This window comes from Sciurus carolinensis, chromosome X, assembly GCF_902686445.1.
Source record: "Sciurus carolinensis chromosome X, mSciCar1.2, whole genome shotgun sequence".
Lineage (NCBI taxonomy): Eukaryota > Metazoa > Chordata > Mammalia > Rodentia > Sciuridae > Sciurus > Sciurus carolinensis.
Window position 1 is genome coordinate 129,886,132 of NC_062232.1, and position 12,548 is coordinate 129,898,679.

Consider the following 12,548-nt stretch of genomic DNA (forward strand, 5'->3'; position numbering starts at 1 on the left):
TATAGCTCAGTACAGGGGTACAGCATTTACCTACCATGTGCAAGGCCCTGGGTTCCATTTCCAGCACTATATTTATAAAAAAGTTTGTGAAGACACAGACCCCAACCCCTAAGAATTTCCATTAAGAGAGAGGAATATTCATGATACATAATCTGCTTACAAGCAAATCTATGATGAAAAAAACAAACATCAAGGAAACCACTATGGACATATTTCTAAAAGGAGTGACACATCCTCAAAGAGAGCCTTAGGCTGTCATTCTGGAGATGTTGCAGAAGGCACTGTCATCAAAGGAAGTGACAGTTCCATGCATATTACTGCCCCTGAAGACCTAATGATAGGACAAGATGTGGAGGTGGAAGAGTGATACTGATAATCCTGACTCTGTGCAGGCCTAAGCTGACTTGTGTGTTTCTGTCTTTATTTTTAACAAAAGTTTAAAAAGAAATAATTTTAAAAGGAAAAGGATTAGAATAAGGGTATAAAAATATTTTTGTACAGCTGTACCATACAATGGGTTTCTGGTTTATCCCATATTATTACAAGAGTTAAAATTAAAAAGGTTAAAAGTTACATTAAGCTAAGGCTAGTTTATTATTAAAGGAAGAAAAATATTATGAATTCAGTGTAGCCCGTATGTGCAGTGCTTATAAAGTCTACAGCAGTGTACAGTGATGTCCTAGGTCTTCACATCCACTCACCACTCACTTGCCAACTAACCCAGAACAGCTGTTCCATTTATGGGAAGTGCCCCACAGAGTTGTACCAACTTTTTGTACCTTTCTAATCAACATTGTTTTGGGAGTTTTGTTTCTTTGCATTGCTGAGGACTGAACCAAAGACCCTGCACATGCAAGGCAAGCACTCCACCCTTGATCTACACTCCAAGCCCCTATGCCTTTTCTAAGTTTAGATACACGAATACTTCCCATTGTATTCAACTGCATACGGTACTCAAGAAAGTAGCATGCTATACAGGATTTAGCCTAGAAGCAACAGGCTAGACCACACAGTCTAGATGCACAATAGGCTGTACCTCTAGGCTTACGAAATATGCTCTGCATTACCACAATGAAATTGTCTACCATGGACAGGGGATGTGGCTCACGTGTACAGTGCTTACCTGGCAGGTGAGAGGCCCTGGTTTTGATTCCCAGCACCCTTTAAAAAAAGAAACTGCCTAATGGTACATTTCTCAGAACATGTCCTGTCATTACATGGCACATATCTCAATTAAAAAGAAAAACAAGGTCAATAGCAGAAATTAAACTGAATATCCTAATCCAACAGTAATGGACACAGAGGACAACACTGGGAACATATTCTCCTGGTAGCCTGGCCACCCTAAAGTTGCCGAAGAGAGGGGACCGCTATGCCCTGGCATGATTATACAATACCTACAGCATCTGAGCTGGATGTATCCTTCTAGAGGCAGAACAGAGTCAGGAGAGAAAAGAACTTAGCATAGTCTATGGGAAGCACGGGGACATAACTGCTAGCCTATCTGCCATTCTTTCTAATGTCCCACTTCTTTCCACATCTGTCCTTCATGCCCTCATGCAGATAATCATGGATTAGGACAGAGGCAAGCAGTGGGCCTACAGAGGTCTCTATTTGGATGGTGTAGATCCACACACCAGTCACTCATGTGAGTTATGACCACATCTAAGTACAATGTTAGGCTGGCGCCCTGCCCATACCCCAGCATTTGATCTGAGAACAGCCTTACAGCTCAGCAAACACTGTGCTGAGAATCCATCTATGCTTGATCTACAGAAGGTAGGGCTAAGGCTGATAAACTTCTCCAGGAACTCATAGCTGTCACCAATAATCCCTGTCTTTTCTAAAAGCACATAAGCTTTTCTTTCTAGAGTACAGCTTGGGATCAGTCAAAGTCTTCCATTTTGGTCATTTCCTCACCCACCTCCTCCCTTTGAAAACCAGGAGGTTGGCCTGTTTATAGCCCTCCAGCATCTCTCTCACCCTGTAATTCCACAAGGATCAGCAGCAATTCCACCTGCATCCAACCTCAATAGTTTCTGGACATAATACCACTGAGTCTAAGAAATTATATCATTTGGAGAAGACAGGTAATGTAGTAGACCTTTGTCCACCAGGGATTTCAATTCTCTTACCATGTTTCCTTCTGTCCTCCATCTCCTTAGCAGTCATGTAAAGGGTCCTGCTGTCCCCCACAATTCTTCCTGTTTCCCCATGCAGAGCTCATGGCAGGATTTCACCCTTCCCATACCTCTCCCCACTAGAGTGCTAGAGATGAAACCCACAGCATTGTGCATACTAGGCAAGTACTCTACCACTGTCTACCACTAAGCTACAACCCCAATCCACCAAAGATCTAGATGCTGCTGGCAGACATCCTCCCTCAGCTTCCTCTCCTCCTCTCTGCTCTCTTTCCTTCCTCATTTGACTCATGGTCATACTCAGAATCCTGTTTGAGAGCCTCAGAGTATGCTTCTCTTTCATTCTCAAACCACAACATCATACTTTTTTTGGAGCTTCCTAAAACTCCAAGAATCTAGGGTATGTGTCTGATTCCTCCCAGCCTTCTCATTTCCTACTTTCCTCAATCTGGGGATGTCAAAGTTGCAGATTATATCTGTGATTAAAAAGATGTTAGGACTGAGGGTGTAGCTTAGTGGCAGAGTATGAGCTTAGCAGTCACAAGGCCCTGGGTTCAATTCTCAGCAAACACACACACACACACACGTGCATTCAGCACATTAAACACTAAAGATAAAACAGTAAACAAAAAAATGTTTCTTTTCTCCAGTTTCATAGCCTACCCCCTTCCAAGATGGATCCAGGGAGTCCAAGATCATCTGAGTGACTAAGGCTATTTCCTAAAAGGCTAAATCCCAGATAGGTAATCATTCCAGTGCCTAGTGAAACAGGAGGCACTACAAGATTGGAGGGCAAGAACCCCTTAGGTACTGACAAGTCTTGTGTCTTTGGGCACACAACCAGGTAGGAAATTACCATCCACGAGCCCAGCCTAAGAATCCACACATTCACTTGGTGCTATGATCTCAATGCCCCCCAAAATCATATGTTAAAATTTAATACCTATTGTGGTAGAATTAAGAGGTGGAGCCTATTTGGAAATGATTAAGTCCTGAGGGCCCTATTCTCATAAATTGATTAGTGCCTTATAAAGGCCTGGAGGTTAGTACTTGGGAGGCTGAGACAGGATTCCAAGTTCAAGATAAGCCTCAGCAACTTAGCAACACCCTGTCTCAAAAAAAAAAAAAAAAAAGCGGGGGGGGGGGGGGGGGGGGGCGGGGTTGGTGTATAGTTCAGTGGTAGAGTGCCCCTGGGTTCAATCCCCAGTACTGAAAAAGCCTTGAGGGAACCAGTTTAGGTTTTCTTTAGCCATGTTGTCACATGAGGATAATGTTTTGCCTTTCCAAAGGATGCAGCAATAAGGCACTATCTTAGACGTAGAAAATAACCTTCACCAGACACCAAACCTGCCAGTGTCTTGGATCTCAGACTCCAAGCCTCTAGAACTGTGAGAAATAATTTTACTGTTATAACTTACCAGTCTCAGGTTATTTTGTTACAGCAGCACAAATGGACTAAGTAAGATACTTGGCTTTTTTAGCCCTGAATCACATAGCAGCAAATCTTCCTAATACCTTTATCCACCCTTAATCTGAGCTTCTATATACTTCCCTGCCAGGCTCCACTGATCAGAACCCATGAATGAAGCAGGAGGCAGCAAACAGGGACCCAGACTCTACTTGGCACTTTGTACTAGTCTGGTCTTGCCCAATTAGCCACTGCTGGCCCTGACCAAGACTTGGCCTTGTCCAAAACAAAAACACCAGAAGTACTCAGGGCGCCATAGAATACAACATGTGGCCAAGACATGCTTACACCTGGAAAGGTCCTAAGGACAGGATAGATCTTGGCCCCCTCCATGTCGCTTTTGCCCACTCTTCTCAAGTTAAGCACCCCATACAGAAAAGGTCCTTGGTCAGTCAGTCCCTTATAAGCTGGGCTCCACATGTCTTCTTCCAGAGGAGGGAAAGGAGGGAAGGGCTTTGTCATTCACTTCGATCTATATGCAAGAGATTGCAAGATGGTAATATATTTTTCCTAGTGACCAGAGAGAGAGTTAGGGTCTTTTGGCATTCAGTCAATCCCTTCCCACTTTCCATGCTGCCTCTGGAGATGAAGGGTCAACTTTGTGGCTCCGTAAACACAAACGGGGCCGCTGAGTTCAAGCCACAGCCTGAGGAGCTGAAGCCACAGGAGGCTGTGTACACAGAGCTCCATGTCCCCAACTAACCCAAGGTTCACTTCACAGACCCTGGCCCCTCCCCACTCACAAGGACAGCAGCAACGAAAAACCAGCAATGTACAGATTCCTCTGGGCACGAAAAAGCTTCATGTGGAAGTGTTCCATGGCCCCAGGATTGTTCTGGAGGTTCACCTTTTCTGTCACATCGTCATACTTCCGAATCTCACGCACAGCATCTATAGTGAAGCAGAGAGAAGACAGGAGTATTTAGCTGTCACTTGGGCAAGAGGAACAGGTACCATGAGAAGGGTTGGCCTCACTTCCCTCAAATCCATCTCCCCAATTACTTCTACTTGCATACACACACATACACCCATGGGAGGTTTTATCAAAAGCTTCCTCCCTCAGGCCTCCTCTCTGCTCTGGCTCTTTGCACATCAATACCTGCTCCATTCTATCCAGACCACAGCTTAGTCTACACTTCACTAACCCAGGCTAAGTATTGCTGGCAACAGTGGCAGCATCCCTTTCCCACTGTGCCCCCAATCTCACTTGTTCTCCTTCTCTCAAGTCAGTCTGCCAGCTATCTCACTGGCAAGCCAGCTATCCTGTTTGTGGAAACACCTGCTTAAGAACCATGGAGCTCCATTGAAATCAAGGGTTTCTAAGTTTTACAATAGGCTTTATTATTTATGTCTTATTCTGATTAGAAAAGGAATTTATGCTCATCAAAAGTTCAAACATGGCCAGGTGTGGTGGCACACGCCTATAGTTCCAGGGGCTCAGGAGGCTGAGGCAGGAGGATCACAAGTTCAAAGCCAGCCTCAGCAAAAGCAAGACACTAAGCAACTCAGTGAGACCCTGTCTCTAAATAAAATACAAAATAGGGCTGGGGATGTGGCTCAGTGGTCAAGTGCCCCGAGTTCAATCCCCAGTACTCACTACCCAAAAAAGTTCAAACATGCCAAGAATGGTGGGGCACTCCTGTAATCCCAGCTACTTGGGAGGCCAAGGCAAGAGGATTGAGTTTAAGGACAGCCTGGGCAACTCAGCGAGACCCTGTCTCAAAACAAAAAGAACTGGATGTAGCTCAGTGATATTGTACCCCTGGGCTGGGTTCAATACCTAGTACCGGGAAAAAATAAAAAGATATGTAAAAAGGGATTAATCACCCCCTACAGTGTATATACAAGTATGTGGTCCCCTAATCTAAAGTCACTATCAGTCACATCACCCCATTATCTGCTTTATAATACAAATCTCTCTCTGAAATTATCTTAAAACCTGTTTCTTGTCTGTCTTCCCCAAAGTAGACTTTATGAAAGCAGAGTTTTTTCCACCATATTCCTAAGAGCTAGCACACCTCTGGGCACACAGTGGGTATTCAAATAACCATGAGTAAGTGAAACAACCTCTACTCCCAAAAGAGTCATTGTCAAATGCACAGCACTACGGTTCCATTTCTATGTTACAGACTGATGTACATGGAACCACAACACACCTACTACTTTTCCCCACTTACCTGAGATGGCTTTTAAAAAGTCAGTACATAAAATCTACCTGAAGAATGCTCTTAATAGCTCCCCATGTAAGAAGGGCAAGAGATCACTATTTGGGACTGAGGGTGTGGCTCAGTGGTACAGTGCTTTTCTTGCATGCACAACATAAGTCCCTGGATACCATCCCCAGTATCAAAAAAAAAAAAGGTATTAGTGGGTATTAATGTCTTGGTATTGTTTGGTTTATAATTTCTTGGTTTGGGACTGGTTGGTTTTTATGCTGATTTTGCATTACAAAAATATACCTGCCCTTCCTGGTGTCTTTGTGTTAAATCTGTGTCATGATGCAAGCAAGCACTCTCACACACTGCCAGTAGGGGTATAAACTGGTACAACAACATATCCATTAAGAAATGTAAAATGTTCATACCTTCAGGTTCAGCAATTCCACCTTTATGAATTTATCCCACAGAAGCATGTACAAGGACGCCTATAAAGGGAATTAAACTATGGTGCAACCATGTGAGAATACTATACAATCTTTTATTTAACTTTTTTTTTTTTTGCAGGGGGTGGGATAGTGGGGATTGAACCCAGGGACACTTCACCACTGAGTTACATCCCCAGTCCAATTGATTGATGCTGGGGATTGAACAGAGGGTGCTTAACTGCTGAGACACATCCCCAACCCTTTTATTACTTTGAGACAGGGTATGGTCAAGTTGCTAAGGGTCTCCCTAAGGGTCTCAAACTTGGGATCCTACTGCCTCAGCCTCTGAAGTTGCCAGAATTTCAGGTGTGCAATACCACACCCAGCACTATAAAATCTTTTTTAGTGAGGAGGTAGGAAGGGGGACCGGGGATTGAATTCAGGGGCACTAGACCACTGAGCCACATCCCCAGCCCTATTTTGTATTTTATTTAGAGACAGGGTCTCACTGAGTTGCTTAGCACCTCGATAAATTGCTGAGGCTGGCTTTGAACTTGCGATCTTCCTGCCTCAGCCTCCAGAGTTGCTGAGATTAAAGGCACGGGTTTTTAAAAGCAATGTGATTGCTATGAAAAGATTCCTAAGGTAAACAGAAAAAGCACAATCCAAAACAATGTGTATATGATCCCAGCACTGTATATACTTCAATGCACAAGAAAGTATTCATGATGGTTACCTGTGGGGCATGGGCTCACAGGGGACTTCAACTTCCTATCTTTAATTTCTGCATCTTTTGAGGGTGGGGGTACTGAAGATTTAATCCAGGAGCAGTTTACCACTGAGCTACATCCCCAGTCCTTTTTATTTATTTTGAGACAGGTTCTCACTAAGTTGCTTAGGGCCTCACTAAGTTGCTGAGGCTGGCCCTGAACTTGCAATCCTCCTGTCTCGGCCTCCTGAGTAGCTATGATTACAGGCAAGTGTCACCACACCCAGAAATTTCTGCATTTTTAATATTAACTATGTACCATTTTGCAATCAGAAAAACGAGATTAAAAATATGACTTCTCACATTGTTGTTGCGATCCAAGAACTCCATCATCCTAAGGATCACAATGGCTAACAGCTGAGAGGAGATTAGGGTTGGGGGAGGCTGAGCACTACCAACCAAAGCCCACAGCAGAATCCAGTCCCCACCCCCATGTTGGGTCCCAGCCAGGCAGATGGACCCTGCCGCATCACCCCCACTCTCCCAGTCATATCTGATCCAGACCACTCCTGGTGAACAACGCTAGCCAGAGCTGTAGCTCGTGCTACTTGTACCTATTACCTTTCAGTAGTTCTACTATTAATACTTCTACCTGCAGAAGATCTGCAGATGTTTCTAAATTATGCTTATCATTATGATAGGACACAGATAGTCATCATAGACATATGTCTCTCTAGAACTTCCAGCAGACCCGTGATCTTCCAAAAAGAATGCTTTGACAACTACTAGATTCTACAAAAGGCCTCTCTGGTAAGCTAGCTTTCCTAGTGGGTAAGCTACACTAGAAAAGAGAGACTATGGCTCTGGTTTGGGGAAGGGGCAAGTCCCAAGGATGACTCGCATATTCCCTACTGGTTCCTGGCTCAGAGGCTGAAGGGAGAGAACCCTGATCAAAAAGAGGTGCTTCCAGGGAACCTGCCAAGTGTTTCAAGAACATTGAGGTATGTGGGCAGCAGGCACTTACCCTATGTGCCTGGGAACTGGTAGGCCACACCTGGCCTGTTCAGAAACAGTCTTGCCTGAACAAATCCCATCAGGCCCCAGGACATCAGGAAAGAGAAATACCCAATAATGTAGCTAGTGGGTGGGGCTCTGTACACTCCTCTGACCTACATCCCTGACCCTGTGGCAGAAATTCTGGGCACTGAGGGAGAGAAGTACTCTACACCTAAGCAAGTGTCACGGCTCTGAAACAGGACTGCTATCTGCAGCAGAGCCAAGCAAATGCTCTGGAGTCTAAGCAACGTGACTATAATGATCATTCACCACAGCAAAACAACAAACATCTAATAGCCAGAAAAGAGCATTATTGATTTCCTGTGGCCCCAAATGTTCTCAACACCACCTCATTATAAAATGTTCCCCTTTCATCTTAACACAAGCCTGAAGCCTGCCCTCTGACTGTTTTATCTTTCAAATCCCTGCAAATATACAACTCGATGCTGGGGTTATATACACAGGTAGAAGGATCCAGAAAAACCTCAAGTCTAGCAAAAATGCAGAGAACTCTGGGATCTGTTCCCAAAAGACACTGCCAAAAATCTGGGTCCTTCCCATAGGATGTGAAAGGGTTCCCCTTCCTAGCAAAGTTCACCATCTACTTGGTGCTCAGTCCTATATCCAAGGCACTGTTTCAACTTCAAGGGAGGAGACCATACTGTTCTCTATGTGACTCACAAGCAGCACTATTTAGACCAAAGTCAGGGGGCCAGTTAGTTTCTCCCAGTCAGTTCTAAAATGACCCAAGGAGCAACACCAGAAACACGAGGTAGTCATCTTAAGAGCATAAAAAGACCTCTTGGTGTAAGCCCACACCTATTGCTAGAAGCACCTATCAAAGTGAAGGCCTTGCTAGTAGTCAGCAGCACCCTCTCCACAAAGGGGAGCTTCTGCCAGACTCAGTGGAGCACAGCTGTAATCCCAGTAGCTTGTGAGGCTGAGGCAGGAGATCGTGAATTCAAAGCCAGCCTCAGCAATTTAGCAAGGCCCTAAAAACTCAGCAAGACCCTGTCTCTAAATGTAAAAAAGGGTTAGGGATGTGACTCAGTGGTTAAGCACCCCTGGGTTCAATCCCAGGTACCAAAATAAATAAATAAATAAATAAATAAATAAATAAATAAATAAATAAATAGAAGGGAGCTTCTTCTCCAAGAGAAAGACACAGGGGACTTATCCAAAGTGGCACAGGGCTTTGCAGCAGAGGCCATGGCACAAGATCTAGGATAGGCAGTTTGCCCCCAGACCCACTCAGCTCACTCACCAATGACTAGCAGCACAAGGATGACGATGAGAACTACGAAAAAGGTGTTTCCATAGGTCACTACCAACTCCACCAAACGGGACTTGAAAATCCTCTGCCATCTGTAAAGGAAATGAAAAGCATAGGGACTAAAGAAAAACACACATACACATCCCTACGACCCAGGCCCTAAGCAGAACAGAAAGCCAGCTGTTCCCCTGTGGTAGAAAAGCCCATACAAAGTCAGCCTTAGCTGCCTGTAATTCTCTAATTCATATTGTCCCTTCAAGAGCGTTTAAAAAGCCAGGAGTGGTGCTGCATGCCTGTAATCCTAGTGGTTGGGGAGGCTCAGGCAGGAGGATTCCAAGTTCAAAGCCAGTCCCAACAACTTAGCGAGACCCTGTCTCAAAATAAAACATAGAAAAGGGCTGGGGATGTGGCTCGCTGGTTAAGCACCCCTGGGTTCAAACCCTGGTACAAAAAGTGGGGTGGGTAATAAAAAGATGTCTGTACAAGTATTAAAAAAATCTAAAAAATAAGTCTTAAAACACAGGCCATTTCTAGTAAGAAACAATTTTCATCATATTTGGCTTTGCAGTATTTAAGTGTTTGCCATACACACTTGGTATTTCTTTGAACTTTCTACATGACAAATTTTGGTTATCTAGTCTTTACCACTCTGATTACAAAAAATCCAGATCCACAAATACTTCGGGATGTGGAGAATTATCTTCAGAAATGTTTACATATTGTTAAAATCAGCAAGGCCCCCTCCTCATTATCAGAGGCAGCATTTGAAAGCCCAATTGTTTTAACAGTTGCTTTGTTACCATCAGGGGCCAACAAAGTTCTGATTTGGCACTTGGTAAGTAAGTGTTTAAGTCTGTCTTATTCTGCACCTTCCACCTTATCACCCCTCCTCCCGCCTTTTGTTTTTGGCATGAGATACTGGAGATTAAAGCCAGGGCCTCCTCTATGCAAGGTTGGCAGCCTACCACTGAGCTACACCCCCAGCTCTTTTCATTTTGAAAGAGGGCCTTCAAGTTGCCAGGATAACCTGGAACTTGCGATCCTCCTGCCTCAGGTGGGTAGTTTGCCCTAGGAAGCTTCCCAGATTGCAGCTCCAAGGGGCTCTACATTTCCTAATTTGTATGCAGATTTGGTTTTTAGCAAACAAAAGCGTTCCTTAGGTGATGATGCATTTTTCCTCAGGCACTGCATCAGGACTATTTTTCATTTTTAAAAAATGATTTTCAAAGATATCTGTGGCTACTTAGTCTTACTTGTAACATTCTAATTTCAACAGGAATTAAGTGTTTGTGTATCACGTGTAATTAAAAATTAACTTCAAATTAGCTTTTAACAGTTCCTTTGTTCATTAAAAAGGAATATGGCTTCATCCTTCACAGGCTGAGTAATGCTCATGAGGTTACTATGCAATGCCAGTGAGGCTAGTTAGGAAACAAGTCAGCAAATCAGCAACAATGTGACCCAATGGTGCAAGTGTTCTGGATTTCACACACAGTCACCCTCCTCCGCACCCTGGGGGCCCAAGGGTAGGCAGTAGGGCATTGTTTCCAAAACGAGATAAATCTTCCTTTTGGAGCATTCTGAAGACCAGAGAACAGGGTGCACAGGAAAGGAACTCAACAACATGTGACAAACCACAAGGGTGTGCGAGGTTGGCAATAAAAAACATACCCCTGCCACCCTCAACCCAGACAGGTTCTACCTGTTTTCATCTGGCCCCAACCCCAGGGTCCACCAAGGCTGCACATGCACAAGCTACAGGGTTTGGTGGCAGGCACCCTCCTGCCTGCTCCACAGGCCATACCTTTTGGGAGAAATGAAGGGAATGCAGAGAAGCAACACAGCAAAGACCTCTGCATAGAGGAAGGTGGCAACTGCAGTCCACTGCAGACTCATCCTGTGGCTAGCAGGTTTCCAACAGGAGATGTGAGCTTGTTTCCTAGCAAGGCACAGAGGGAACAGAAGCCATGAGAACTGCGCAACCACCGACATCAAGTTTAGGTATTTGGAGAAGCCAGGGTTGCCCTTCATCACCCTGGACCCAGCACTCTGCTTCAGAGCCCGTGAAGCACCAGCTAAATCGGGGCTCAACGGACCGTAGCTACTTGACCAATGGCGTCCAACCGCCCGACAGACTTCCGCTTACGGGGACAGTTACTTGCCGCCCTCCAGCATGTGTGTTAACACGTCCGGAGCCACCTTTGTTGACGAGTTCTTTCCCTGGGGAGTCCCAGAGACTCCTTAGGCCTGTTTAACTAAGAAAACGTTTTCCGTAAACAAGAGTACACGAGCAGGAGGAAATCCTCAGCACCCACTGGGCTCCCTTCCCAGGCGCGCTGGGCAGTTTTCAAACCCCTGCTACAGTCAGCCCCGGGACCGCAGTGCTTTAGTAACTGCACCTTCTCCAACGTGGCCGCCACCCACACTCCCACAGAAACGGGGAGCCCTTCGGTCCCCAACCCTCTCGACCCACAGAGGAAAAAAACAGCGCCTCCCTCTGGGACCATTTTCAAGAGCTAAAAAAGCCTTCGGACTGCTCCTGCCTTCCATGGGGTGGGAGGCCTTGAGGTGCCTTGACAAGGCCCACACGAGCGACTCCTAGAGGGCAGGAGTCAGGGCCGATAGCAAACCCAGGTCTCGACTGAGCATCCCAAGCCCACGCCCAAAGAAAGTTCTAGAAGAAGCGAGTCTCCTCCGAAGCCCTGGTGGGTCACAACGCCACCCAGCTCTCGAGCCGCCCACGCGGCATCAGGCGGCCCGGCAAACTCTCCCCAAAGCTCACCCAGTGCTCCTACGGGTGGGGTTTGCCACCGTCCCCCGGTCCTCGAGCCCCCAGAGCCCCGCTCCAACAGTCGCCGCGGGCCCATTTCCCTCAGCCCGGCCCTCTCCCACACTCCTGGGTCGGCCCCCGGCCCCTAGATTTCCCAGACCCCCGGCCTCTCCACGCTGCTCGCCCTTCTCCCTCGCTGGAAGGCTGGTAGCCTTCGCGACCCTGGAGCCCAGGTGGGCACACGGACCCAGCTCACCGAGTTCCTCACAATCACCACGCACGCCCCGCCGCAACCACCAAACTCTCACCACAGCCCCGGCCCCGCCCCTTCCCCGCAGCCGGAAACCGGAAGTGCCTGCAGGGCCCCGCCCACCAGCCCTCGCAAGGCCCCTGAGGCTCCACCCACGGCCGCTTCCCGCCTCGCTCTCCAGCCGAGGGCCTGTCGCCAAGGGCTTGAGAAGAAGCGGCGCCTCGCAGCGGGCGGCTGGCGGCGGCGCCTCCAGCACTCCGGATGCACAGGGGGCGGGGTGGGGCGGGAAGGGGCGGG

The 12,548-nt window shown here is 46.5% G+C and overlaps 1 protein-coding gene across 3 annotated transcripts in view; it reads right to left on the bottom strand.

Moving 5' to 3' along the window:
- Bcap31 (B cell receptor associated protein 31) overlaps nucleotides 1-12,336 on the bottom strand; it is a 31,369-nt gene extending 19,033 nt beyond the window's left edge. Inside the window, exons 1-5 of one of the 3 annotated variants that reach the window (XM_047535536.1) lie at nucleotides 12,258-12,316; nucleotides 11,328-11,486; nucleotides 11,036-11,170; nucleotides 9,223-9,323; nucleotides 4,353-4,500 (exon numbers count right to left, since the gene is read on the bottom strand). In XM_047535536.1, coding sequence (XP_047391492.1) covers nucleotides 4,353-4,500; nucleotides 9,223-9,323; nucleotides 11,036-11,127 — 341 coding nt within the window. In that variant the 5' untranslated portion in view covers nucleotides 11,128-11,170; nucleotides 11,328-11,486; nucleotides 12,258-12,316. Of the gene's footprint in view, nucleotides 1-4,352; nucleotides 4,501-9,222; nucleotides 9,324-11,035; nucleotides 11,171-11,327; nucleotides 11,487-12,257 lie in introns of all 3 variants that reach the window. The other 2 variants (XM_047535538.1, XM_047535537.1) reach the window with 2 other exon arrangements.
- Nucleotides 12,337-12,548: the final 212 nt, after the last annotated feature.